Genomic DNA, 26,133 nt, shown 5'->3' on the forward strand with positions numbered 1-26,133 from the left:
TTACCAAACAAGATGTGGCCAGGAGGCAGTTGTGTGCCAATGGCATATCTGAAGCACCTGGCTACCCGTTCCACTACACACACAGAGAAGTTTTGGGCAACAGCTGACACAACCCTCTTCCCCTTTCTGAAACACAGACTGCCCTTCTTAACAAACTTTGCCTTTACGTTGCACTCATAGAACACTCTCTGCCACTCAAAAAGTGATTCTACAGATGCTAAAGGCAGCTTCTATTCTAAGCTTTTCGGAGATAAGGATGTTGCAAACTGCCATCAGAAGTGGGAGACAGAAAACTGATAAGGTTTCCATATCCTCACTCAGACTACTTGTTTAAGTAAGCAAAACCTATCAAGAGCAAAGGGAATTTCACTCAAAATTATTCTTAAAGAGGATTCCTCTACACTTATAAATCAGCTTATTAATAAAGAACTGAATACTAAAATTCCCAGTAGCCTGTTCTAAATCAGACATCTATAGTAAATAATACAACCGAAATGAAGCAGGAGAAGCAGGAGAAGCTATTTCGTGATCATAGGTTCACAGATGTAGTGTAATAGTCATCTTTATCAGCTATTGTTTATGTTTCCATAGGTCTGTGTTGTATACATATCTATTAAGCTCTTCAGGGCTAAGACTGCCTATAAAACTGTACATCTCTAATACCCAGTCTAACCTCAACAGGCACCCTAAATTAAGTTATAGTATAAAGAGAAAGTAAAATATACTAAGAGTGATACTTTGACATGGGTACAGACTGGTAGTGTTGCCAGAAACAGATTTAGTGTTATGCATTTAGCAATTCATGGCTAAATATCACACTGGAGTCTATAAACAGTACATTGCAGTTTGCAATTGGTGCGTTCTGGCACAGGTTCTCATCACAAATCTTTACAAATTAGTTAAATTTATTCACTGCCCTTTGCAGTTTCTAAACAACCCATCTTGCATTTATAAATGTGAGAACAGTCACTCTTCTCTTAACCAGAATAACAATTTTAGTGCAGATTCTAAAGTAAACTCCAAAACTGAATGTATACTTAAAAAGCTCATTCACTTTCACAGTCCTTTCTGCAGCAAAGGCAAAAGCCAGGGACTGAAGCCAGAATGAAGCGGAGAGATTAGCCATATCTATGCTCAGAAACAGCTGTCCTGTTCTTGCCATATTCTCCTCATACCCATAAAAGCATGGCTAAAAAAGATGGACTCTAAGAGCAATTAGTGGGTAGGTGGGCTAAACATGGAGCAACAGTAAAGGCTTTTTCTTAGGAGACTCACATGGAGAATGAGTAAAAGACAGAGCAAGGGATAGGGTTGCACTATGCTTATTAACGGTATGCTAACACATTCCCCTTAATTTCTCTCTTTTGCCAGGATAATACTGCCACTGGCTTCAGCTGCTCTTGGCTTCAACAGAATGAGCTAATACCAATCCACTTCTTTTCCCCACAGCTAATCCTGTAACAACAGAAAGAACAAGTCTAAACTTGAGTCTAAACATAAGAGTCAATGCTGCATACACAACCTTTGCGCTAAACCCTCATGTTTACCCAAATGACCACATTAGTCAAAGGCAGCAAAAAAACTTACCCAGACAGAAAGAGATCGATCCTTGCTACCAACAGCACAACAGCAATAGGGACAACTTGACTTGGTGGAGCTCCCATTCTTTTGTTTCTTCTTGAAGATTTTTGGATTGAATTTCTGAACAAATCAGATGAACCAAATTTTATTACAGTTATTACATTTTAGTAGGAAATCTGCTTTAAAGGCAAGCTTTCCACTTGAAGAGTGAAAAAGAAATATTTCATAGAGACAAAGTCCCTAACCAGACTCTGTAATAGCACTGACAAAAGCAGCACATGCTTTCTCAAGGGCTTTCTGAATGCCTTAACAGGAATGACCAACAATACTAATTTTAAGAGTGATCAGAAACCCTCTATAAAACTAAGTCACTTTAATCAAGTTACTGAATAACTGACAGTAGTGTTTGGCATTGCTAACATGCTCTTGTGCTCCCCTTTCTTATCGTGTTCATCTATGACCAGTTCTCTTACCACAACAGCAAACCGATTGCTTCTAACATGTAAAGTTGACATTTCTTAAACACTACGGTGCGTTCGCTTTACTAATCACACCCAACCTCACCTCTTGTCCTGTTCATGCATAAAATTATCAAAAAGCACATACTAGAAGTTTTACTGCAGTTTTACTATCACTCACTCACCACTACTGTAACTGCCTTTCGATGCCCTACAAAATCCATGTTGGTTTTCCATCCATCTCTCTCAATGATCTGAGCAGTAGGTCCCGAATTATTCATGGCATGAGCAGAAACAAGATAGTGACCATCAGGTGACCAGCTAAGACGCAACACATGAGTTGTCCCTCCACACTGACAAAAAGAGTTAAAAAAATAAAACATATTAGAGCTTTAAAAGTATTTGGCAAACAACAGATTTTTAATACAAACTATTTAAATACTAGAATTAGGGAATATGATTACAAGGTCAGTCTTTCGTGACTATAAGAGAATGTCATTAGATACAATTCTCAGCACTTCGGTCATGTTTATACAGGTGACCTAGTGCGGGAACTTTAGAGAAACAAAATCTAAGCTTTTTTGGACACTGCACACTAAGTATCCGTGACAGTCCTAGGCAGTGACAGGCCTGCAGCATATCAACTGCTAACAATGAGACTTCAGCTTGCAATACCAGCTCACACATGAATTCAGGTGTTTTCAGACTATTATAAAGAGCAATTTCACTAATCATGACACCATAAGATCACTGCAAAACACTTCCCTCATAAGCACCATCTGCTGTCCCCAGAAATTTGATCGGATTGCTTGATCAAAGTCACCCCATAATAGCCGTATGATGCCAGACCAAAGATCCCTTCAAGGTACTTATCTTGTTTCTGATAGTGGCCAATAGAAGATGCATAAGGAACAGGTAAGAACAATGTACTTAGTGTGTCAACACTTCTTCGGAATAAATTCTACATTTCTAGGAATTTACACAATTGTTTACATAACCCGTGTGAGACCTTTGTCACTCACAACATCCAATGGCAATGACAGTCTCAATTGAACTGCATACTGTGTGAGAAAGTAGCTCCTTCCCCTCTTTTGAATCTGCAATCTGGCAGTTTCATCTTATTCGGCACTGTTAAATTAACTAATGTCTGTGCAGAATCAGAGTTATTCTTAAGAGTTTTCATTCACTCCAGAGGAATTCACTTTGAATGGTCACATATTCGGAAGTACCTCATCGAAGGGTTTTGTGATGCTGGTTTCCAACTGCCAGTCCATTGTCCTCCACACCTTCAAACTTCGATCATCAGCCTGAGAAGCAATGTATTTCCCAACAGGATCCCAGGTCAGCCCTTTCACCAAGCCAGAATGCCCCTTCAGAGTGGCAAGAATTTCTGTGCACACAAAATTCAGAAAGGGAGTTACTGATACCTCCCTTCAGGACAGACTGCGGAGATTTACAGGAGCTTTTTGAAACAGTATATTAAATATAACCTCTTCTAATGTACAAACAACATGTCAACCAAACTGGAATCTGTTTAAGGTAATACTGATACAAAAAAGTGGGAAAGAGAACTCTGGACAGAATAGGGGATACAGAACTCTTTACAAGCAACAGATCAGCGCGGGAAGACCAGCAGAGTCCAGGCAGTTCAGAATAGCACTTTCAAGCTACGCAAAGCAATGTTTTAATTGGAACTTCAGTTAACTGTCATCCTTACTTCTGTATCCAAAGATCATGATAATAAATTCAGCTTTTGTGCACCAAATATGAACTAAATCAAAGGTGCAAGTGAACAGAGGCACAGAAACCTGGCAGACTTGGTAACCTCCTTTCAGTCAACCTCTTGCTTAGCCAGCTGCAGAGCTACACAGCTAGCTTTAAGGTCTAAAAACTCCAATATCGGGATTGGAAGCAATCCTAAAGTAAATGGCAGCGACTGGCCATCACACAATGGGAGTTTTCGCCTGCATCATCTTACGTGGTGAGAAGCTCCCTAACTGCACCAGACCCTGGCCAGGCGCTAGAGCTGTTCAGTGCACCGGCTGTGCCTGGCAGCGGCATCCCAGAGAAACAGAGGCCTCAGGACTGTCTGAACTGCCAGCAATGCAGGAATGGAAGGAGGAAAATGGCCATCAAAAGTAACACTTGAAGGCTTTGCTGCTGTGAGCCTCCCCACATCCTTCCTCCCTCTCCTTCATCATGCACAGTCATGCCGCGGATTAAATAGCAGCATTTAAAATGGAGTAAATAAGACAATGCCCCCCTGAGGGCAAATGAATGGAAAGTCAAGCACATACAAAGATAACAGGGAAAAAATACATGCGTATACAGATGTAAAATCAAGCTGAAGTTCTATTTATTTGGGGTTTTGCTGAGAAGATGAAAAAGAAAATACATCTAATATTGACCTTCACATAAAATCAGCAGCACAACCTGAACATAGCTGTTGTGCACTGCGCATTGCCATCCAAACATGGAAAGACTGACTCACTAGATTGCATACGTGTCATCTCAAGAGACAGCCAACCCCCTTCCCACATAGAGGCTTTCCATCAAAGGAATACACTCATAGAAGGAAGAGCTTGTCACAGAGCTTTACACGCTTGCACATCTGAAATGTAAGAATTCTTACCTGGAAATTTGACAGCATTCCAGATAACAACAGTGTTATCCACACTACAGGATGCCAGCCAGGCATCATGCGGAGACCACGCTACATCCATGACATCTGTTTAAGAAAACAGTTTCCATATTAGACACTGATGGTAATCAGAGAATCCAAAAGTCCTTTTAAAAAGAACTTGCGTGGGAATATTTTTCCATCACAGACAAACGATTCTCATCTCAGTAGAGAGGAAGGTAAGAAAAAACACAGCAACACTCCCATTTACCATGTTCAGTGGGGAACAACAAAAAAAGTCTGAGGCAGAAAATGCAATGCTCCGTGATTACAGGAAACACTGATGCCTGTATAAGGTACTTTGTATGGTTTTGAATAAAAAAAGCAACAGTAGCTATTGCAATGCACTCATTTTATTCCAACACATGGAGTGATCAAAGTTATTTCAATCTTTATTTTAATCATAGCCCACGTCAGGAGGGGCAAAATGCATTTGAAATGATCCGGTTTATTCATCTTTTGCATGGCTCTTTCATTTTTGGTTTATTTTTTTTTCTAAATTAATTAATTAATAATCTTTATTCTTATTCTTATTATTTATTTATTAAAATATTCTTATTCTTATTCTTTATTTTACAAAAAATTTCATCTTTTGCCAACCAGGAGATTATTCACTGCAAGAGTGAGCATTTATTTATCTGAATAAAAATACAATGTAGCTTCTTTATTAATAATCATTTTTAAGCTAGAAAGTAGCAAAATACAGATTTCTTAGTCACCAGAAGTTTTCCTACTACATTGCTGGAAGTTATTTGCATGAAAACTAACATTTAATTACAAATGACATTTTCTTTTAAATTTTCACTGTTGCTCTTAAAATTAGGGACTTGTCACAAATATATACTTTTTGAACAAGAAAATGTGACACTGGAAAACAATTTTCCAAATATATGCGTTCATTGAACATCTTTTAACTTACCCCCTGAATGGCTTCTGAGAATTGATACACACCTCCACTGCTCAACATTAGTAAGTTTGCTACTAGAACCAAACACAGTGCTAGGTCCAATGTACCTAAATAAAATGGAAATAGTTATCAACAGAAACACTTCAAGTTCTTCAAACTTCCTTATGAAGAAAAGCAGTACACTTCTGCTTTACAGTCAGTTATTCCTACAATGTAAACTGAAGCAAAACCATGTATTGTTTAGAGAAAATAATTCCAGTTATTAAAAAATTATTTTCAATAAAATGTATGATTTCCACGAATAGCAAAAAATGATACCATTTAAAATAAATCTTCAAATCTTATCAGGAAGCTTTCTTCAAGGACAGAAGAAAATGCCTCAGCTCCTTGACAGCAGACTGCCCAGGCAGGCACATGCTCCAGCCCAAGAGACAAAGGAGACCAAATCTCCAACACCAATGATCCAGTGTCACAGGTTTCAGCTCCTTATGCACCAAAGCAAAGCGCCGAGCTTGCAAAATGCCAGCACAGGGAATACACACTAAGAGACGTGACAGAGTAACCTACTTGAGAACAAATATAAAATCAAGAAGGAAGAAATATGCTTACGCAGCTCGTTTCCACACCATAATCAATTTGTCATCTCCCCCTGAAGCCAAGTACACTCCATTGTTTGACCATCGCACACAGTTCACACAAGCTGAAATGTAGAAAAGAATGTTTGTAAGGTGAAATCTAAGAATAAGCACTTTGGGCTGGGAACAGAGTTTATAATAAGCAAAACTTGAGAGGAGATGTTGACGATTTGTGTGCTTTTTTCCACTCAAAGCAGTTACTCTGTCTGCTTTAGATAAATGAATTGGTACTTATCTTTCAGCAGCAGCTGAATAACTTACTTTAAAAAAATAGGCCTTATTTAAAAAAGCTTGACCAAAAGCAGCTCAAAAGAAGAAAGACTGATATTCATCTAACACAGGAAACTGTTTGTGGTATTATAAATGAGGTGGGAGTAAGAGGGAGAAGAAGGAAAGCTATATCATGGAGAGAAGAAAGCGGACAGCTTGCTCAGGTTACTATACTTTCAAACACAGCATGCAATAAATCAAGACCAATTCGAAAGTATAAAAAAATATACTTCATATGATGTTTCCTTTATACTTATTTCTTCTCTTCTCCTCATTTTCAGAGCTCCCCAGTCTCTCACAATGTGCATGACCAATTACTTTGTGGCCACAGCTAGAAAGTTCACAGGGATATCTCCAAAGGTATCTATTTCTCTGTACATTTTTTCACGTTTTAATAATGTTTTCTGCTGAATATCTAAAAAAGTGTACAGCCGAAGTATGAGACCACTTTGCTGCATTTTATTGATGCTTCACCACTGGACAGGGAATGGGGTTTGTAATTACAAATATGTAATGCTTAGGCTTCGGCAAATTATCACCAGTACAAAAAATGTACTTATATACTACAAAAAAAAAAAATCTTAGTTACCTAAGTGATTGTCCATCTGACAAAGCATCTTGGGAATATTTTCATTCTTTTCATCTTCCTCTTTCAGGACAGGAGCCATATTCCAGATCACAACTTTCCCAGAATCCTGACCTGTAAGAGAATAAAAGCCTCCTCTTTTAAGTACATGCCAAAATGTTTTTCCATTTAATCTCCATTCCAGAACAGATGCCAAAATGTAGGCATTACTACAGTGGAGCTTTGGAAACATTTGAATACAGATGACATTCTAATATAGTTACATTAAGTCAGAAACATTTTATTTTTCTTGGAGATATTAAAGTTTTGCAGCCTTGTTCAAAAACTGCACTGTACATAATGATACCAACTATAAGGATAAACTATTTATAATAAAATTGTATTTTGAAAGAGAAAAGACACATTCAAATCCTAAATTACAATTATTGTAGCCAAAGTCATTCACTATTGTAATCCAAATAATATCACTGTGCACATTTCCTTAGCTATTCAGTTTATATAATGGGATTTTTTTTAACAAGTCTACTATTTTGCAGGTCAAAAAGCTCAACTTCACATTCAGTTCCTCTTCAAATAAAAAAAGAAATTTGGCCAGTATCACCACAACTCAACTTCTGCAGCTACTATCTCAATGATGTCCAGGACATCAGAAAACGTAATCCTGCCTTCTGCAGTAACAGCAGAGTTTTTCAACACATTGCAATGCCTTCAATCTCTAAGAAACAGATCATCACCTAAGTGACGTGTTTTTAAGTGTCAAACTGACTGAAGTCTTGTGAAGGCACATGGTTATTACTATAACCCAAAATTCTGGCTTCTATCAGAACACAGACATACCTTGTCCCCCTGTTGCAAACTTGGTCCCATCTGGATGAATATCCACTGAAAATATTGGCTTTCCTGGAATGAGAGAACAAGCAGCAACATAACGAACTGGTTTAAAGTCAACGGAATGCAGTAATGCCAAAAGAACCATAGCCCTTCTGGTTGGCAAATAACTTCCTTCTTCTGAAAGCTACAGTTGTAAGAATTATAGCTGCGTCTAAGAACCAAAAGCAACTTTATGACAGAAACAGCATACTAAATGTGTATATGGGAGTTACTGTGCCGTAACAAACCAGCAATAACCAAGGATATCCAGCAGGATATGCCAAATGCCTCAAAGCAAAGTAATACCACAAAGCAAGCACCAACGAGGCTAAACTCAAATTGAGTAAGGAATTTCTTCCAGGTTTCTACAGTTTATTAGCTGATGACCTGAAGCAAGTTTTGTTTTTGTTTCTGTTTTTGTTTTTTTAAAATCCTCCTCAGTCTCAGACAGCACCTGTTGGTCACACAATTACCTGTCTCAAATTTAAATTCAGTTGTTATAAAGTGCTTCTATCACAAGACTAACTTTTATTTTTCTGGCTCCCATACAGACAAAAGAAGATGAACCAACTCTAATATTACTCTTAAATCTTTCTGTTCTCCTTACTTTATGTCTTTCAGAAGAAAACTAAGTTTTAAGAGAATGTAAACCCTATAACAAATAACTATCATAGCTGGGTAACAACTTCAGAAACCAGACAACCGTCACTCTCAGCCTGTTCTGCTACATCTACTGGGTTTCATACCACCTCCTATACGTCCACAGTTCTTATAAACCTTGGCAGGATTAGAATGAAGAGGGGGAAAAGTAAACTTGCTGCCTTTCAGTGATGCCCAGAGATCTACTACTAAGGATTACTTGAAAGAATATGCATGAGATTCCCACATTCAAGTCATTTTTGGCAGCAGTCTGAACTCTTTCAAACTAGAATGCTTCTGCAAGCAAGATCACACACGTGCCAGTAGAAAATAAGGGAATTTATCCTAACAGCTAATAGAGCTAGCACCCACAGCATCAAGACTACTCGATAAATTTCCCAAATATGTCAATTCTTGCATTGTATCTTCATGATATGTTAAGACATAAACAATAAAACCCGTAGAATTTATCCAGCAATAGATTTAATGTTGCAACTGCAGCATCTACATTTTATTACATTTTTTACATTTATTTTGTTCTTCCCAAGATGCAGAAGTTCCCTTAAATTAAACCAGTGCATCATTTGAAATAGTTCAGCCCACTGACACTTACGGAAATAGGCCATTCAGTAGACCTTACTCAGAACAGGTTACCTTTCCAACCTGCATCAACAGTCAGCAAAGACAAATTAGTGAGCTCTCAAATTTGCCATTAGACCTGAAGAGAGAAGGACTCCTTCCAGGAGGTCAGCTACCAAAGTACTTTAATTGTACTAACCTGGCTCATTTTGCCTATGTATCATTTGTACCAACAGGAAACAGCAAAGCAAAATGAACAGTAACCTCTAACACAGGGGCATCAATAATCAAAAGGAATTACGGCTTCCAGAGACAGCATGGCACCTATGGACAAGGCTTCAGAGTCGCCATGGTCTGTAGTTTAACAATACTGTATTTAAAATTGGTTTAATAGATGCAAACATCTCATACAGGAAGACTCATTCCCCCCCCACCCCCCCGCTCCAACTCCATCACTCTTCCTTCCCAAAAGTCTGCATTAAAAATTAGCCATGACCAAAGGACACAGTAATGAGCTGGTGCGACAGTCGCATTGGCTTCTCATTACTAAGGCAAAACAGATATGCTGTGCATGCTGAAAACTAGTGAAATGAGTCATTGCACCTGTTGCTTTGCAAAAATTACAGACATGACATAATTTTATTTTCCTTTAACAGGTGTTTAAACTATCATAACATCTCCAACTTCTGCCTTAGTTTAAGAGCACAACTCTAGAAAGTTTTTACATAGATCCACAAAGAAAGTTGATGAAATTATCTTCATTAGGGAACCAGAGGTAACTTAGCTACAAATTTACTATAAAAGCTTACAATTCACCACATCACACAAGGGAAAATGTCCACCTAGCCCAGCACTTTGTGGTCAGAAACCAGCACTAGATACCTCCCCTAGATACAGGGATCTGTATAGTGCCAGCACACAATGATTCTTCCAGCTCCAAACATTTCCAACTCTGACTTCTGAAATCAGAGGCCCTTAAAAGAGTTTTCTTCTATAAATTAAACCAGACATTTCTCAGATCTATAGTTAACACTGACAGCCCCTAATCTGAGAAGATGCAGAGCTCAGCTATCAACTCTAAAAAGCCACCAACTGCACGCATCCTGCACCTCTTACTGCTACTTCAACACCCCTTAATTCTTGTGCAGAACAGTGAACCAGAATCACTTAACATTCACCCCTTTTCTGCCACTCACAACTCTACATGCATTCATCCCACCTCCAGTTCAGACCTGCCACTTCCAAGCCCAAAAAGTCCTACTCTGCTCCCTCCTTCCTTGGATAAAAGCTGTCTTGTGCTTCTGGTCATTCCTCTATCCGCCTCTTTCAGTTCTCCTCTATTTTATGACATGGAGGGGAACTGGCATTTAAAACACTGTTCAAAAGCAAATGATCCATGTATTTATATAATAGGATGGGTTTAGTTCTTTTCCTGGCACAAATACATGTTTTGACATAATAAGCACTGAGCAGACTGTTTCATAAATTGTTGTAATCCCAAGAACCTGGATCTCAATGGAAGCAGTCAGGTCACAGGGTATTATTTCATATGGAAAGTTTAAAAAGGGTATGGACTTTGCACTCAGGAAAGGCATCAGTGACAAACCAAGTCCTCAACAGCAAACCACGTTTCCTACGTGGCTTGATTATGATCCAGGAAGGGACCTTATTCCACAGGTGCACTAGTCATACACAGCGACCTACCCAGGACATCTGGGCTTTCTGCAGAATTTGCCAATAAGCTTAGAGCACAATGGCTTGTGAACATGAGGTCTGTCAAATTAATCTTCTGCAAGAGCCATGTAAAAATTGCTTCCATCTGATGGCTAATTCCTAGTGAACGGGTCCAGTTTAATACATCTAAGTCTCACCAGAAGCATCCAGATGCATCCAGTGGTTAACCTTTAAAAACATGCTTTTTTTCCCTGGAAACATTAGTTTACTAAATCAAGTTCCAGACTTCCCAGAGTTTGTACAGAAAAGAAGTCTTCCCTTTTCCATACACAGGAAATCTGTCAGGACACTCAGCCTCTGCCTGTCCCACCTTCTTCTTAACAGACACTTGGCATTCATCGAAACACAAACGGCCACTGCATAACGCCATGCCATACACTGGCACAGCGGAATACCTACTGGTCAACCTAGATGACTATTACTTACAGGTCTGCTTGGGTATTATTTCAAATGGCTTTGGATAGCATTCCAAGACCTTGGGGCAGAGCAATTAAATGTGGACTGTTCAGTTGTTTAGAGCTCGTAGCTCTTGGTTCACACTTGCACTATGCTCTTCAACTATAAGTTGAAGTAATTTTATCAGTGCAGGAAAGCATAAACTCAACCCAACAAGACAAACCAAAGAGGGAATCAACAACTCCTGAACTAGCGCAGGACCCCAGGCATCAGAATTTCACTCCTGGCTGTGGCTGCAGTGACCCGTCCATGCGAGCGATCTTCATAGCTGAAGCGGCAGGAGCTCACGTTCCTAGACCCAGTAGTAGATGTTCCCTGCCAGGCAGGGCTGTTGCTACCAACATGTCACAGACCAGATATCTTGCTGGATTATTTGTTTGAAGAATCCAAATATACATTATGTACTTAAAGAAATACCAATAATGAAATTGGACTGGAACATAAAGTTCCAAAAAAGATAATTTAAACCCAAGGAGAAGGTCCCATCTTTACCAAACATGCCAGCTGAAGGAAGAAAAAAAAAAAAAGTAATTTTAAATATTGCATCATTTATGTTTGTCATCTAACTTGAGGCAATAATCAATGAAATTCAAAGACAATTTTAGGTGAATTTCTACCACAATATGAATGAGTTTCTATTCCTTTTGCTCCCAGCCCATCAGATACACAACATCCAACATGACTCACCAATCAATGCAAATGTTTACATTCCACCATTACAGGTTGGAAAGATAAACTCTGTGCCTATATTTAAACAAAAGCAGGCTCCCATTTCCACATGTCACCCACAAACAGCACCTTGGAGTCTGCAGGCGTTTCTTGAAACTGCAAGGGACCTTTTACCTGCATCAGCCGTCTCGAAGCACCAGGGCTCTCAAAACCTCACGTATCAAATACAGATACAGAATTATTGGATGCTGATGCATCTTTATGAAGCACCAAATAAAAAACTGGGAAGGAGAAGCAAACCTGTATCACGCTGCTGGCTGTTCCTGCACCATTAGACAGCACTTTTCAGTATTCTTCCCTGCACTAAGTCAAAGAAGTGTGGAAAAGAATACAACAATAATGAGAATTTAATGTAAAACGCATTAAACTCACATCAAGAGCGTGAAAAGTTCACAGAAAATGCATCTGGAGAAGAAATACTTCCAATAAGTACTCAGACGAAGTCAAACTAAGAACTCCCAGACAAAAACCTGTTAGAGTCACTTTAACAGTGTTTTTACCATAAATGCACAGCATCTCAGCTGAACAGCACCCGATCCCCAGGTGTACCGATTTCCCTGCCACAACACTACCTTCTAATGACTATAATCTCAGAAAACGTATGCCGGCAAGCATCTTTAAACTCACTCAACTTTCTCCAGTAAAGTGCAAACCCCGAAACTGAGTTGGGAGAGAGAAATGCTGGAATAACGGCACCACGGCCTGCTATGTGGAAGAGCCAGTTTGGTTATCAGGACTCTCACCCACAAATCAACAGCAGCGAAGGGGCCCCTCGTGCCAAAGGGAGTACAAACGATCTCAGTGCACTCCAGCACAAACAGCACGGATATTTGCACCCTGTTTCTCAAGAGGTTTCAGAGTGAACATGCAGACCTGTTAAGAGTGAGGGGTTGCTTGCAGGCAGAGATGCCTGCAGAGGCCAGAACCTGAACATGTTAAAAAAGGCTGACTGAACTCTCCAGTTTGTATCCCATGCTCCTTGCCCCAGGGACAAGGATGCATGAATGTTATATTGGTCTGGATAAGCTAGCAGATCTTACAGCATTTCACAAATGACTGTCTGTTTTGCAGTTGGTGAAACTGCAACAAGTCACTTGCCCAAACTCATCCCAGTAGGACAGCAGCAGCAATCAGAATAAAATCTGGGACTATCGAGGCCCTGCGTAGCACATTATTCACCAGGCAAAGCATCCTAGGGCTTTACAAACCAAACCCCTGCTGAACACCACTTGGCTGAAGACTGTTTTCTGCAGTGCTCAGACGTATTTTAAATTGCTGCAGATTTCAAATGCACATCCACACCAAAAGGTGCAGATGCTAATCCCTGTGATCTGCAAAGATTTAGGCTGCAAGTTTTTATTCAGCTGCCCATGAGTGGGGTCCCACTGAACATCCAGAGGGGACAGGACAGTGTGCCCACAGGCATCCAGAGTTAAAAGGTAAATGCTACGTTTGTTCAGATTAACCAAGCAGAAATGTAAAAACCCTCTCAAATAAAGTGCTTCCATATTTTTTTTCAGTTCATGACCTCTGTTTGCAAAAAGGCCGGGTCCATCTGCTGACTGCACCACCCCTGGAGAGTTCTTAAAGTAAAGATAGAAGTGAATTCCAGCCCGAGGCTTAAGTTGCTGTCCTTTAAACCTGCAGCATGATAACAAGAACAACACAGCACGCAGAAGGGTAGCTGCAAAGCTGCATCTGTGGGTTCTAGCTCAAAGCACACTTCTCCATCTTGAATAAGTTCATGTCTAGAACAAAACCAAGACGAAGACCAACCATATGAGTCCCACTATTGACATTTATACCAGGGTACAAAATTGACAGTTGAAATAAAGCTGTACACATGAATTTTAGGACAAAACTTGCATAAACAGAAGCCAGCTCTTCATATTGGGTTTCTTCTCAGCACTTTGCCAGAAACAGTAGAGGCATCACTCTGGAAATACACCATAAGCAGTGTAAAATGCAGAACACTAATGCTATCCTGTTCTTGGCACAACAGAAGAGTACGGAGCTTTCTGTCAACATTGCCCCTTCATTTTGAAAGTGGTAGACCTCACTAACCTCGACAGAATGACCAGAGAAGAGGTAGACATGATACCGTATAAATGTTGTTTTGGAAGTGCCGTTGGAGGAATCTTCTCCCTCCGTGGTGAACGGCAGCATCGAGGACTCCCGCTGCAGCTTCTACTTTCGGGGCCCTCAGCACGGGCCCCGGCTTCACAGCGCTGCGGTGGGTGCCGAGCGCCGGCTCGGGGCGGCCGCGCAGCCCGCGGTGCTCGGGGCTGCCCCCCGAGCCGCAGGCCACGCCGGATTCGAACCCTTCCCACCTCCACAGGGCAACCAGCATTCGCCCAGGTGGGGGAGAACGGCTCATCCAGCGGCCAAAGGCTCCGCACCCGGGGCCACCCCCCGGCCCCGGCGCTCCCCCCGGCCCTCCAAAGCCGCCGCAGCGCCCCCCACCCGGCCCTCACCATTGTGGCTGACCCAGGTCGGCTTCAGCAGCTTCATTGTTCCCCGCCCGGGGCCCCCGCCGGCCTCCGCCCTCGGGACCCCAGGTCGGCTCCGCCCGGGCCGAGCGAGCGGCAGAGCTCAGCAGCGGCCGCCGGCCACCGCGGGCCCCCGCCGCGCGCCGCTCTGCCCGCCGCCGGCCGGCGCCGCCTCAGCACCGCTCCATGCCCCAGCGCCGCCCGAGCCGCAGCCGCCCGGCCGCATTCCCCGCTCCGCTCCGGCGGCGCCCGGCAATGCCGGAACTCGGCGCCTGCCTCCGCCTAACAGGCCCGGCGGGAAACACGCACACCCCGCACCCCGCCGCGCCCCCGCCTCGGCCGGCGGAGGCGGCGGAGGGGTGGAAAAAGGCGAGGTCCCGGCGAGGCGCGGACACGGGGCGGGCGGCTCCCCCGTGCCGGGCGGAGCGCAGCCATGGCGAGCGGGGCGGGGCCTCGCCTCCCTTCAGGCCCCGCCGCAGCGGCGCGGCGAGCCCGGGCGGAACGATCGTGAGGCGGAACGGGGGGCGCGGGCGGCGGGGCACGGGGGGCCGGGAGCACCGCGGCGCTGTCAGCGGCCATGATGGCGGCGGCCTGCGTGCTCGGAGGGGTTCGGTTGAGGTGTGGCTGTGGAGCTGCTTGGACAGGCCCTGGGCCCGGGGAGCCTCGCCTCGGTGCCGGGCGGCAGCAGCTGAGGGGCGGCTGGGACGGGCCCTGCGCTGGGGAGGGCTGGGAGAGACAGGGAGGGGCTGGGGCGCAGGCGTTGGGGCCGGTTCTCCCGTGGCACCCGCCGAGATTTGGGACGCAGTATCGCTTTCTTCTCCGTGGAGGCATCTTGGGCTTTATAGGATCGGTGCCTTGCAGGGGCCGTTATCGGAGCTTACCGATCAAATTGCTCTGCTTGGAAGCCATGTCTGCCTCAGCCCGCGGCTCCTCTGGGTTCACACAATGACCATCCCACACATAGGGTTTAGCCTCCTCGGTGCAGAGTGTGAGGCAAATACCATGTGCTGCCGTGCATTCAGTAGCCAAAGATGATTCAAAGCTCATTGTTATGGTTTATGACCTATAAATAGCTCTTGTACCATGCAGAATCAACACCATCAAAGCCTGTTCCTCCTCACGCTTTTATGTTCTTTTTTCCTCCTCAGCTCCTGGCTGCCCCAGATGGTTCCATTCCGAGGCAGCCACTGGCAGAGTTCATTGCTGGGGCTCAGGGCATCTCTTCTCATGAGGTGAGTGCATTTACCAGGAGCTACAGAGAAGAACTTTCATTCCTAGGGGAACAAGTTTTCCCAACCCCAAATTAGCTTATAACGATAGATGTTTGCTTTTAAGGCACTGTAGCAGTTGCTAAGAACTGTTGGCTTCCTGAGGAAATTTTAATGGTAAGCAATGCAATTATTGCTTTCTGCTTGTCTGTAGTCATATTTGCTTCCTCAGCTACAGAATGTGACTGGACATGCTCAGATTTGAGCTGTGCCACAGAGTACCCTGGTGAGCAGTGAAGGAAACAAGAGCTGAGCTGAAAATACAACAGCCTGCATTTATGTGTGTGAGGTTTTGGTATCCATGTCTGTTTTGATGCAAGTAGATTTAAAATACCCTGGCAGCTGCTAGGTACCGCCAGAGAGACTGTTCCACACCAGAAAGGTGGTTTGTTCTATTGGCAAAGCAGGAGTGATCTCCTGTGGGTCCACTGCCAAGATGAATCTGTTTGTGGAGCATATCAGGTGGTATTCTGGGCACACTGGATCTGCCTAGGGGAGGACCACCTGCACCTTGAATACCTTCCAAATGTGGAAATTTTAAAAGGATGTGTGAAATGGCCCACTATCCTCTTTAACATGAGATGACAGGACTATTTGCAGAAAAAGCTGTTAACTACTCTGCTACACTCTGAGCAAGTGTAAAACAGTTCCAGTTCAGTCTCTGTGGAACTTCCTCAGGTCGTTCTGACATTCGGCACAAAACTGGAGGCTGCTTTTCTCAGGCAGGCAGAAAGTCTTACGAGACAGATCACTGTCTTCTGGAAATCACACTGCCTGAATGAAACCAGCAGCTGGAGCATCTTTTGAGGGACCAAGCTGAGCAGCGGGAAGGAATGGTCCTTAGAAAAGTGAAGTGAAAGTTGCTGGTGTTGAATTAAATTATGAAACACCTTATTTCATTCACATAATTATTTCCCTTGTAGAGCACAACCAAAGAAGAAGAAGAAAGTGGATGTAAAGAGAGAGCAAGCACAGAAGGATCGGATGAAAAAGAAGATTAAAAAGTTGGAGAAAGCTGCCCCAGAAATGATTCCAATTGAGGATTTTATAGCACCACTCAAGTACTCAGATAACAGCAGGTAAGCCAGACCATCTTTCACTACGCTCTTGCATTCATGGCAGAAGTCTTTCCAATTTCTTTCTGTGTAGAGCAGCAGTGCAGTGCCAGCCTTGGCACAAAAACCTGGTCTGCTTTCTACCGGAAAAAAATGTGGGAAGCAGATTTTATTTGCCCCTGCTAAAAGTAGTGAAAAAACAGTAGCATGAATTTCCTGTTAGAATGACCATGGAAAACCTTACAGACATTGCATGAATGAACCCCTGGAGGGGGCTGGTTTTGTTTTTTTTTAATTTGCTCTTCGAGGCACAGGCTGCTTCTCTAGTGCAGTGTTGTATGATTCTTTATCAGGGTGCGAAGTCTTCCCCCTCTGTCATTTGAAGAAACTGAAAGAAGAGTTTTACTGATGAAAAAGTGGTGTTTGTTTAAGCAGAAGCAAGATAAGGCAGAAAAGCAAGCCATTCAGACCCTTGTAGCAGCTCAGCAAGAGGCACTGAAGGAACTGCGCCTGGAATCGGAGGAGCTCTATCAGGCAGCAATCAGACGGGATGAGGGGCTTTTCCCCTATGAGAGAGAGGGACCCAGTTATAGCCCACCGCTTCCCGGCTATGATCCTCCTGAAGGAAAATGTGTTGATATCACCAAAGTGTATACGCAGTGATGGAGGAGTCTGTTGTCAATCTGGCAGGAGCTACTCAGCCGACAGAAGGAAAGAACTGAGTAAGAACTAACAATTCCTTTTGCAGGTTAAAATACTGTATGTGTGTGACTGTAAAACACACTAATGAAGTACCTAATGGTTTGGCTTTTTAAATGGCTAAGTAATAAGACACCCAGCAAAGCCCCACTGCCTTACACTCAGGCCATGCTGGAACAAGATGAATGAGTAGTATTCCAAAGTATTTTGTCTTTCGGGGCTTGTACCTCTCATCCTTCCATGCACTCTGGAGCAGTGTTTTGTTCTGCTTAAACCATAACTTGGAACACTCTTGTGGTATGTGGAAATAATGTCCGTTGTCACATCCGAGGCTGTACTGTACCAGAGGCATCAGCTGACTGCTTACTGCCTTTCTTTTCAGACTTCACTGAGGTACACCTGCATTTAAGAGGGAAAACACGCGGAAAACATAGGGAGACACACTGAAATTGCCATGTAACTGTTGTAACAGTCTCGAAGGATTTGTGGTAAAACAAAACACAGCTCTCTTAATTGGTTTAAACCTTTATTTCTGTAGTAATTGTGAATACTGCCATCAACACGCACCACCCTTCAAGAGCAGTTCTACCGAGGGGTGGGGTTGCAGTGCCAGGGTCTGCAGCACCATCCAGCCAAGGGTTAAGGAGAGCAGCCCTTAACCCCTGAAAAAAGGGAATCCTCTTAAATCCCCGCCGGGAGGAGTCCCAGCTTTCCTTTGTTTTCCTGTCTGGCAGGGCTGAGGTAGTTCCCTTGTTCTGGAAGAGGTCCTCACTTTGCAAGAGGAGCTACATCTTGTACGCACTAACTTGGGAGTTGCCTGCTGAGATGAAATCCTAGAGCTTAAGACAGTAGTAAGAGATGAGAACCAAACGAAGCACATCAGTTCTCCCTTTAAAAGATACTGAGTGTTTAAATAAGCTCTCAGTATTTTTCAATGAGTACTAAGGTACTGCAGGGCAGAGCTACAGTTGTATAATTTCAAGAGGACACTGACAAAAAAAAATGCAGTGTAGTTATGCACCGTGTGTTACATTACTGACCAAAGCATTTGTGCTAATTGGGTTTGTCTTGGTCGAGGGGAAGATACCAGTCTGGTGGTGGGCTCTTCCTGAGTGTCCATACTGGAGCGTATTTCTGCTTCTCCTTAACTCGAGCTCTTTCACTCTCACACAAAGCTTCCTGAAATACAGGAAAGAAAATATTACCACAATTGCAGTGGATGTTCCAGTCCTACAGAGCTCACTCCCTCCCGTGACTACTTGAAATCAAAGGAGGAACAGAAGTTTACTGTGCTTGAACAGAAGCGCCAAACGTGATCTAATTTGGCCAGGGAACAAACCTTTAACTGTGTCATGCTGATATTTGGCCTCCAACTCCTTCATTATTCCCCCATGAGAACAGTTAAACATTGGAGTGATCTCCCAAAGGAAGTGGTATGTTCCTTTGCACTGGACGCTTCTAAGGCAGGGTTCTAGGAACCCTTAACAGGGTTCTAGGCCGTCTCATTTAAACTATAGATCACCTAAAAGGTTGGACCAGATGATCCCCGAGGTCCCTTCCAACCTGACTTTCTAAGATTATGAACAATTCCATCCCCCTGAAGCAGTGTCTGCCGAAGGGCTCTAGTCTGGTGGTGTTGGTGGGGTTCACCCAGGAGCGGTTCCGGACACCCCAACAACATATTTTACGTATTCGGGGGCGGCAACCCAGACCGGGAAAGAAGGGCAGGAGGGGTTAACCGATCCCGGGGCCGTACCCTTGCGGCGGGGGCGCGGCCGCTCTCCCAGGCGCGGCAAGCCTCGTAGTCGTTTCTCCAGCGGCCGCAGGCGGGCAGCTCCCCGTGCGCGTAGTAGTGGTGGAAGGCGTGGCGCAGCCCGCGGCAGTGCTTCCACTCCCACCAGTAGTCCTCGCACGGCCGCGGCGGCTACGGGCGGGCAGATAGACGATGCACCGAGCCGAGCCACCCTAACCCCACCGCCCCCCTGCCCCCTACCCCGCTCACCCGCCAGGCCTCGCCGCCCGCCATGCCACCCCACCTCGGCCAATGGAGAGCGGCTGGAGGAGCCAATGACGACTCGGGGCGGGGCTCCCAGCACGTGACTGAGGCCACGCCCCTACTCCTTCCCAGCCAACGGGGAGCTAAGGCACCGAGCCAATAGCTACCTGGTGCGGGATTCCCCAACACGTGACAGCGAGGCCACGCCCCCAGCCAATGGTTGCCTGGGGCGGGCTCTCAGCACGTGAATGCGAGGCCACGCCCCGACAACAGTTAATGGCTGTGAGGCGGGACTCCCATCACGTGACCGCGCGGCCACGCCCCGGTCCCGTCCGATTCTCGAGAGGCTTCCGTGGCGGGGGGAGTTCACCGCATCGCGGAGGCAAGGTGCGTTACCGAGGGGCCGTTACTCGGCCTTCAGAGGGGCCTGACCCAGCTCCCCTCAAGGCTCAGGACCGACACCGACACGCTGCTCTGGAGCGTGAGACACTGAGCTTTGTATCTGGGCCCTGCCTCTCCCTCCACGTGGCGTTAGACTGCTACAGTGTGGTTTGTGTCTCGGCTACCAAAAGATGCCTTATTAATTACCAATACAAAAAGTGATTACAGGGGGATGGTTACACCTACTCATTACCTGATACCTGTGGCTAAGGTCACAGACCCTGGACAAAGCTCCCCACACAGACACATTACCCTTCGTTTGCACCACACCACAAAGCTTACCTGGAATTTGGACAAAAGATACACAGAAGGAGGAAAACACCAAGCACAGAGCAATACGAGACCCTCACTACTTGGGACAGGAGAAGGGAGTATGCAGACCCTGCTGGTTTTACTGCCCAGAATTTCCAGGGTAGACTTTACAACACATACAGAAACTCCCTCAGAATTCCCAGGACTTAATTTTCACTGACAGTTTGAACAGTTCTACAGATCCAGTTTTACAGGTAAAACCAAAACCAGTGAAGTGCTCCTGTGCTGCAAAATGTTTGCTCTTCCCCACTGCAATAACCAGGATCCAATGATCTGCAACTGTTACTTTTATTTTCCCCAACTGACCAGAGGTACCACAGCTTAGGGTTTCCTTCCCTTTTTGCGCAGGGACTGGCCTTCTCCTGAAAAGGCAATAAACCGGCCCCCAGATTCATCCTGAAAAAAGGAGAGAGGGGAAAAAATGTCATTACCTCTTTGCCAACCACACGTATGTAAGGAAAGCTGAACAATTATTAGCAATCCATCAGAGCAGCAACTGCCTGCCCACATTTCACATCATTAATCATACATAACAACAACTTTCTCCTTGAAAATAAGACACAAACACTTCAGTGACCTTCCACCCAACCAACACAAGTGTGCGCTGGCCTGCTCCACCAGCACTTCAGGACATCAGAGGCTGCTTTCACAAAGCCCAAACGACCTTTTCACTACTACAACTTTTAACAGCTGTGAAAAACCATGCCTATGGGGGAGAGGTAACCACAACTCAAACAACAGTTCTTATGTCCCGATTCTGTGGCAAAACTGGAAAGGATCCAACTTCATTTACCTCGTCGACTTTTTAGCTTGTGGGCGTGAGTTTCTCATGAATGTGATTCTACCGATCTTGAAGTCATAATTTGGTATTCCTCTGGAAAAGAAGCATGAAAATATGATGGAAGAAGTTCTCTATCTACCATCCAACTGAAGACAGCAAGACCCATTCTAATCAGTCAGTATCACATCAACACTGGCTGCAAATTCTCATAACCAAACACTTCTGGAGTTAAACCATGGGCAACATCACAGGAATCACACGCCTGCACAGCGAATTTCCCAAATCTCCTTCTATGGAAAAAAAAAACCCAAAACCAACAAACCCATACATGGCTCGGCTCTGGTTATCCACCCAACTCAGAGATTTCACAACTGAGGAGGAAATTAGCTTGTTGTATTGCAGAAGCGGAAAAAAAATAAACTCTGATCCAACACTGATCCTTCACTGCCGACAACTGTAGGAAACAGACGTACCTTCGGATGTCTCCAGGTTTAATTGGCGATGGACTGGGCTCCACACCTTTCTTCTTGCCATCCAATCTATTCCCAGAGCCAGAGAACGCCTATGTATACATAAGGAGTTTTAATTTAATCTTGTACTTGAAAGCTCCCTGTACAGGGAGACTATATTTTATAAACTCTTACTATCGCTTCTGTTTAATTGTTTGATTCAGCAACTCTCTCTTTGGCACAGAGAAGTAGATGAACCTTGGCTGTAGGAGTATGTTTTAGTCTCCATTTACAGACTGCCCACCTAAGGCAATGACTCAATTGTGACTGGCTGTAAGCACCACAACACATTCACAGACATTTGCCAGCTAGTCGAGAGCACCTGTAAGAACAAGCACTAGTGTTTTGCAGTTTTGTGGAACCTTTCCTCACCATTTTACAATACTCAGAAACCAACAGAAATAGGTCACTTACACGGAATCCCATGTCACTGACATATCCACTATGGTCAGCTTCAATATCCTGTCAAGGAAAAACCAAGTTCGTTCATTGTGTTCACATTGGGATATGCAGAACACGTGAGAAAAATTCCACATATTTCTGACCAAACAAAACTACAGCACAATCCCTTCCCAAAATCAACAGTTGGCAACCAACCATCTCCTAGCCAACATAAGTAAAAGCGTCTGGTCAGTAAAGTTTAGCCTTAAGAAAGTGTTTCAGGAAAAAAAAATTACGTTGGCACTCGCTGCTCCACCACAAGAAAGGCTGACATCTAGAGAACACATTTTTGAAGAAAAGAAGCTTAACCTACTGTTGTCTCTTCATGTTGTGCACTTCTTTCTGGTTCTTTGTACCCCAAAGGAGCATCAAAATCCACCTATTCACACAAGAAGCATAAAAATAAGCATGACTGATATTTTTGTTATCATAAACTTTATCCTACTATTCCTCAAAACTCCACAAACTATCACTTCAGTTCAATCTAGAAAGAACTGAGGTTTGCTTGTTAGACATTTTGTCTTGGAACTAAAAAGACTAAGCCTCCCAGGAATGAGTCTTGGCATGCAATTGAAACAGAGCAGCAAAGCAGTACCCTACAATATCATTAGAGTTTGAACCAACACAAGGCTGTTAAATAAAACTCCGAATAGAAACCACATTGAAGGTAAATATTACAGTCTAGGTACTATAGCCTAGAATGTACAGGTGGTACATGAAGTGCAGGTGGAGCCCAGAGGTGTGGTTAGAGATACACGTGTACTCTGAAATGAATCGGCTTCCCTCATCCCACCCGATTTTACCTTCCCTGCAGCAGCGAAGTACTTGTGTTCAGTGCTATCACTGAACGAGATGCCCTCTCCTTCTGGGAGGAAACAGTAAAAGAAGACTTTCCCATGTCAGCTTTAACTTACATTCATATCACATTCGATGATGGATACAGCTTATCCGGTTTGGTCTCCATTACCCGAAGCTCATAGATCTGAAACAGTAATGATTATCTTCAGATTGCACATGAAAGAGCTCAATTTACACCATAAGAAAGGAAGAGCTAAACCTTTCCCTTCAGATAGCTTCATGCAAATAGAAATAAGTGCTCTTTAGGCTGAGAACTGGATACTGCAGGGTCTCCACAGAACATGAGAGCAAAGATTTTTAACATTGGAAGACTGTGACATGCAGAAGCCAGAGAACCTACTTCTGCTGTGCTCTTAATGTACCTTAATCTCCATTTTTGAAAGCAAATTATGAATTTAGGATAAAATCAGTCTCTTGAATTGTAAAAAACATCACAGAACGAAATTTTATTTTCTGGTGTGTCAGAAACCAGTGTGAAACAGCAGTTCAGGAGAAGACTTAACTGACCCCTTTTTCCTCCAATAGCAAACTGATTGTGAAATCAATTATCTAGGATTACTCATCAACAAGACTGCATAGCTCTGTGCTGGATGGTGGTGCTAAAAAATGATCAACAACTGAGCGTTAGGCTACAATGTGCACTAAATGCTGCAAAAAGAGTCATTGCTAAAATCTAGCTCAAAAGATTGCAGTCGAAGTCCTTACATGGTCACCATCTACTGAAATACAACGTACTTTTTCATGAGCAGAAATTTCATTTCCTCAAACTGATGGTATCCAAGATGAAGCTTGCACGGACTGGTGCTGTATACTGTACCTTTTCATTGTAGTTGATGGCAAATAACATCCCCAGTAGTGAGACAAGCAAAGTTTCTCAATGCATTTCTAATCTGTGGAGTATGTTAAGATGAAACATTTAGTTTCAGTGCAACTCAAAAGCTTTAAAGCTCTATGTCATAAAAACTTTGATCCTTTGTCTCTGGAAGCATGGTTTAGAAAGTCATCAGTATTGTAGACAGCCTTTCGGTAAACATTTAGCGTGTACAAGTTGCTCTAAGGGACCCTCAGATTCATGGACTTTAAGCCAAATTCAGCTAACGCAATTCTCCACTCCAGGCTACCACTTCGTGCCCGCAGTTTTGCAGCACCTGTGTAGCACATACGTAGTTCTCCATCCTTTTTGTTTTAAAAACTACTGCTCTTTCAGCAGCAGTAGTTAGCTACTGCTGGAAGAGTATGAGCCATACTTGAAAAGCTGTTCTGCTTCCTCATTCCAGTTTGGAAAACACTTTTGTCCCCTCCTCCATAACTGATTAACAAAGGATACACAGCTTTGGGATTTGTGATTCAAGAAATCTGGGCTCTGTGGCTGAAATTTTGAGTAAGTAGCAACTTGAAGATTAACGCTCTCCACTTGCACCAGGCCTCCCTCTTCCAGCAGCAGTTCTGCATCATCTGCAAAGAATGAAAAACAAAGACACAAACTACCATCAACAAGACCCATGTTTCTATTTCCTTGCATATATTTACTCTCACTGGAGCCACACCACCTCCCTGAAATGCACCACTTTACCATGTTTTGACTTCAGGAAGAATAGCCAGGTGCATCTGTAAAAAGTAGTCTGCTTGCTTCATTTATTTAAATTTGCAGAGGGAAGGTGGTGCTGTGACTGAAAGCTGCTGTAGGTATGCAGCTAGTGAGGGCACACAGTTTCAGTAACGTTCAGCCTCTTTAATATTAAGCTGCAACTCACTAATCTTATTCCTAATGTTTTGACAGTTTGCATACGACAACTCACCCAGTGTGGCAGGTAGACATATGCCCTCATCAGCCACACAAATTCCAGCACTCCACAGTGGTGTCATTCGGTCTGAAATTTTTATTGGTCAGCTTGAACAACATCGGGTAAGTAATATTAAGTCGGCCTGGTGAGACAAAGGAGACAAAAATTTCATTTGTTAAAAAGCTTGAATGCATTTCTGAAGGCTTTCAGACATTGAACATTAGTGAGAGAAATGGCCAGACTATAGGAGAGGATTCTCATCACACAACATCCAACTCCTCAAAACCAGGAGAGGAATGCAGGCACAGGAATACTGTGCTGCCACTGCACTTAGATTTTTAAATGCCTCTCTCAACATTTCTCCAAAGCTCAGAGATGAGATGCAGGCAGCGGGTATTGGCGGAGGAGCCTACTACTGTTATGTTCTTGTGCTATTACTAGTTTCCTCCCACCTAAACGAATGCGAACAGGCCTTGCCTATTTTAAAATACAATCCTGACTAATTTCTCAAAGAAAATCTATTAAAGGTGAAACTCGGAGAGAGGGGAAAACCCTTAGTTCCAACGGCCAACAAAGATCATTTATACTACTGACTCAGTTATCTTTTTCCTAATTTCAAAGTTAATTATGACTTATTGTCTTTAAAATAAATTTTGCTCGCAGACAACGCATCCAGAACTGTACTGTTACACTGTGTATGCTGTCAATAGCTAATAAATATTGATTCATGCCTCAAGCAGCCTGACACTTTAGACGTCTGTACTTGAAGACAGACAAAGCCCCATGAAATGCTGACCAAAAAATATTTCCAAAAATACATTTGCTTAACTAATCAGCCTCAATCCTTTATTTAAGTCAGATTTTAATAGAAAACTATAATACTGTGGTATTTGCTTATGCATTGGCTTGCATTTCTAATAGTCACTGTACTGAGTTGATCCAACGCTGATGGTGGCATAATTACTGCAGAAATGAAATAAGATGTAAGATTAGAAAAAGTATGACTGTACAAAGAGAACATAACATACAATTTAATTATTCCTTTCTCTAAAAATATTCTCTAATAAAAGAGGAGATATCCAAGATCTCCTGTAAATTCTTTTTTGAGTCAGAATTCAGTAGAATCAGTCATGGCAAGTGTACCTACTAGCACGGAGATTTCCAGAATTTAATAAGCAAAAAGACTTAGTATTAAAGAAAATGTTTCCTTTCCTATACTTATTTTTATTTCTTTGGCCTTACAGGGTGATTGTAAATCATCCCACCAAACAATATCCCTGGTCTGACAGCCTGAACGTGACGTTGGGCCTGTCTGCTCTCTTTGTCCAAGCTGAGCGATGCACAACACAGAAAGGGGAAAATCAATCCTTAATCAT

The 26,133-nt window shown here is 43.4% G+C and overlaps 4 protein-coding genes across 7 annotated transcripts in view; 1 reads left to right on the forward strand and 3 right to left on the reverse strand.

Annotated features, from left to right (window-relative positions):
• The window catches only part of LOC104054686 (protein HIRA), a 33,773-nt gene extending 18,928 nt beyond the window's left edge, over positions 1 to 14,845 (reverse strand). For both annotated transcript variants that reach the window (XM_054082113.1, XM_054082112.1), the window contains exons 1-9: positions 14,599 to 14,845; positions 7,955 to 8,017; positions 7,121 to 7,231; positions 6,236 to 6,326; positions 5,639 to 5,733; positions 4,672 to 4,767; positions 3,269 to 3,429; positions 2,225 to 2,392; positions 1,588 to 1,701 (exon numbers count right to left, since the gene is read on the reverse strand). In XM_054082113.1, coding sequence (XP_053938088.1) covers positions 1,588 to 1,701; positions 2,225 to 2,392; positions 3,269 to 3,429; positions 4,672 to 4,767; positions 5,639 to 5,733; positions 6,236 to 6,326; positions 7,121 to 7,231; positions 7,955 to 8,017; positions 14,599 to 14,635 — 936 coding nt within the window. In that variant the 5' untranslated portion in view covers positions 14,636 to 14,845. The remainder of the gene's footprint in view (positions 1 to 1,587; positions 1,702 to 2,224; positions 2,393 to 3,268; positions 3,430 to 4,671; positions 4,768 to 5,638; positions 5,734 to 6,235; positions 6,327 to 7,120; positions 7,232 to 7,954; positions 8,018 to 14,598) is intronic.
• A 48-nt stretch (positions 14,846 to 14,893) lies between these two features.
• On the forward strand, positions 14,894 to 18,085 carry MRPL40 (mitochondrial ribosomal protein L40). 2 transcript variants are annotated; one of them, XM_054082115.1, is made up of 4 exons: positions 14,894 to 15,120; positions 15,762 to 15,845; positions 16,805 to 16,960; positions 17,290 to 18,085. In XM_054082115.1, exons 1-4 carry the CDS (start codon positions 15,047 to 15,049, stop codon positions 17,597 to 17,599), a joined length of 624 nt encoding a protein of 207 aa, XP_053938090.1. In that variant the 5' UTR covers positions 14,894 to 15,046; the 3' UTR covers positions 17,600 to 18,085. The 2 variants fall into 2 exon arrangements, with proteins under 2 accessions (XP_053938090.1, XP_053938091.1); XM_054082116.1 differs by lacking the exon at positions 14,894 to 15,120 and adding an exon at positions 15,131 to 15,231 and having other exon boundaries at positions 17,290 to 18,082.
• Positions 18,086 to 18,169: 84 nt separating this feature from the next.
• C17H22orf39 (chromosome 17 C22orf39 homolog) lies at positions 18,170 to 19,829 on the reverse strand. 2 transcript variants are annotated; one of them, XM_054082118.1, is made up of 4 exons: positions 19,638 to 19,829; positions 19,392 to 19,559; positions 18,676 to 18,814; positions 18,170 to 18,474 (listed from the first exon to the last, which is right to left on the reverse strand). In XM_054082118.1, exons 1-3 carry the CDS (start codon positions 19,659 to 19,661, stop codon positions 18,689 to 18,691), a joined length of 318 nt encoding a protein of 105 aa, XP_053938093.1. In that variant the 5' UTR covers positions 19,662 to 19,829; the 3' UTR covers positions 18,170 to 18,474; positions 18,676 to 18,688. The 2 variants fall into 2 exon arrangements, with proteins under 2 accessions (XP_053938093.1, XP_053938092.1); XM_054082117.1 differs by having other exon boundaries at positions 18,174 to 18,814.
• A 592-nt stretch (positions 19,830 to 20,421) lies between these two features.
• UFD1 (ubiquitin recognition factor in ER associated degradation 1) lies at positions 20,422 to 24,477 on the reverse strand. The gene is given in 10 exon segments (XM_054082677.1): positions 20,422 to 20,780; positions 21,178 to 21,258; positions 21,639 to 21,727; positions 22,089 to 22,136; positions 22,429 to 22,494; positions 23,030 to 23,058; positions 23,061 to 23,097; positions 23,791 to 23,811; positions 23,813 to 23,863; positions 24,301 to 24,477. Coding segments are annotated over 10 exon segments (807 nt in total). The 3' UTR covers positions 20,422 to 20,572.
• Between the last annotated feature and the right edge of the window lie 1,656 nt (positions 24,478 to 26,133).

Source organism: Cuculus canorus, chromosome 17 (assembly GCF_017976375.1).
Source record: "Cuculus canorus isolate bCucCan1 chromosome 17, bCucCan1.pri, whole genome shotgun sequence".
NCBI classification, from domain to species: Eukaryota; Metazoa; Chordata; class Aves; order Cuculiformes; family Cuculidae; genus Cuculus; species Cuculus canorus.

Bases quoted from the DNA above. Each gene is read 5' to 3' on its own strand.
- C17H22orf39 (XM_054082118.1), bottom strand. From the start codon at position 19,661: ATGGCGGGCGGCGAGGCCTGGCGG. The intron at 19,560-19,637 runs GTGAGCGGGGTA...GCCCGCCCGTAG, and splicing joins CGGGCGGCGAGGCCTGGCGG to CCGCCGCGGCCGTGCGAGGA. The intron at 18,815-19,391 runs GTACGGCCCCGG...CCTGTATTTCAG, and splicing joins GCCGCGCCCCCGCCGCAAGG to GAAGCTTTGTGTGAGAGTGA.
- MRPL40 (XM_054082115.1), top strand. From the start codon at position 15,047: ATGGCGAGCGGGGCGGGGCCTCGCCTCCCTTCAGGCCCCGCCGCAGCG. The intron at 15,121-15,761 runs GTGAGGCGGAAC...TTTCCTCCTCAG, and splicing joins CGAGCCCGGGCGGAACGATC to CTCCTGGCTGCCCCAGATGG. The intron at 15,846-16,804 runs GTGAGTGCATTT...TTTCCCTTGTAG, and splicing joins AGGGCATCTCTTCTCATGAG to AGCACAACCAAAGAAGAAGA.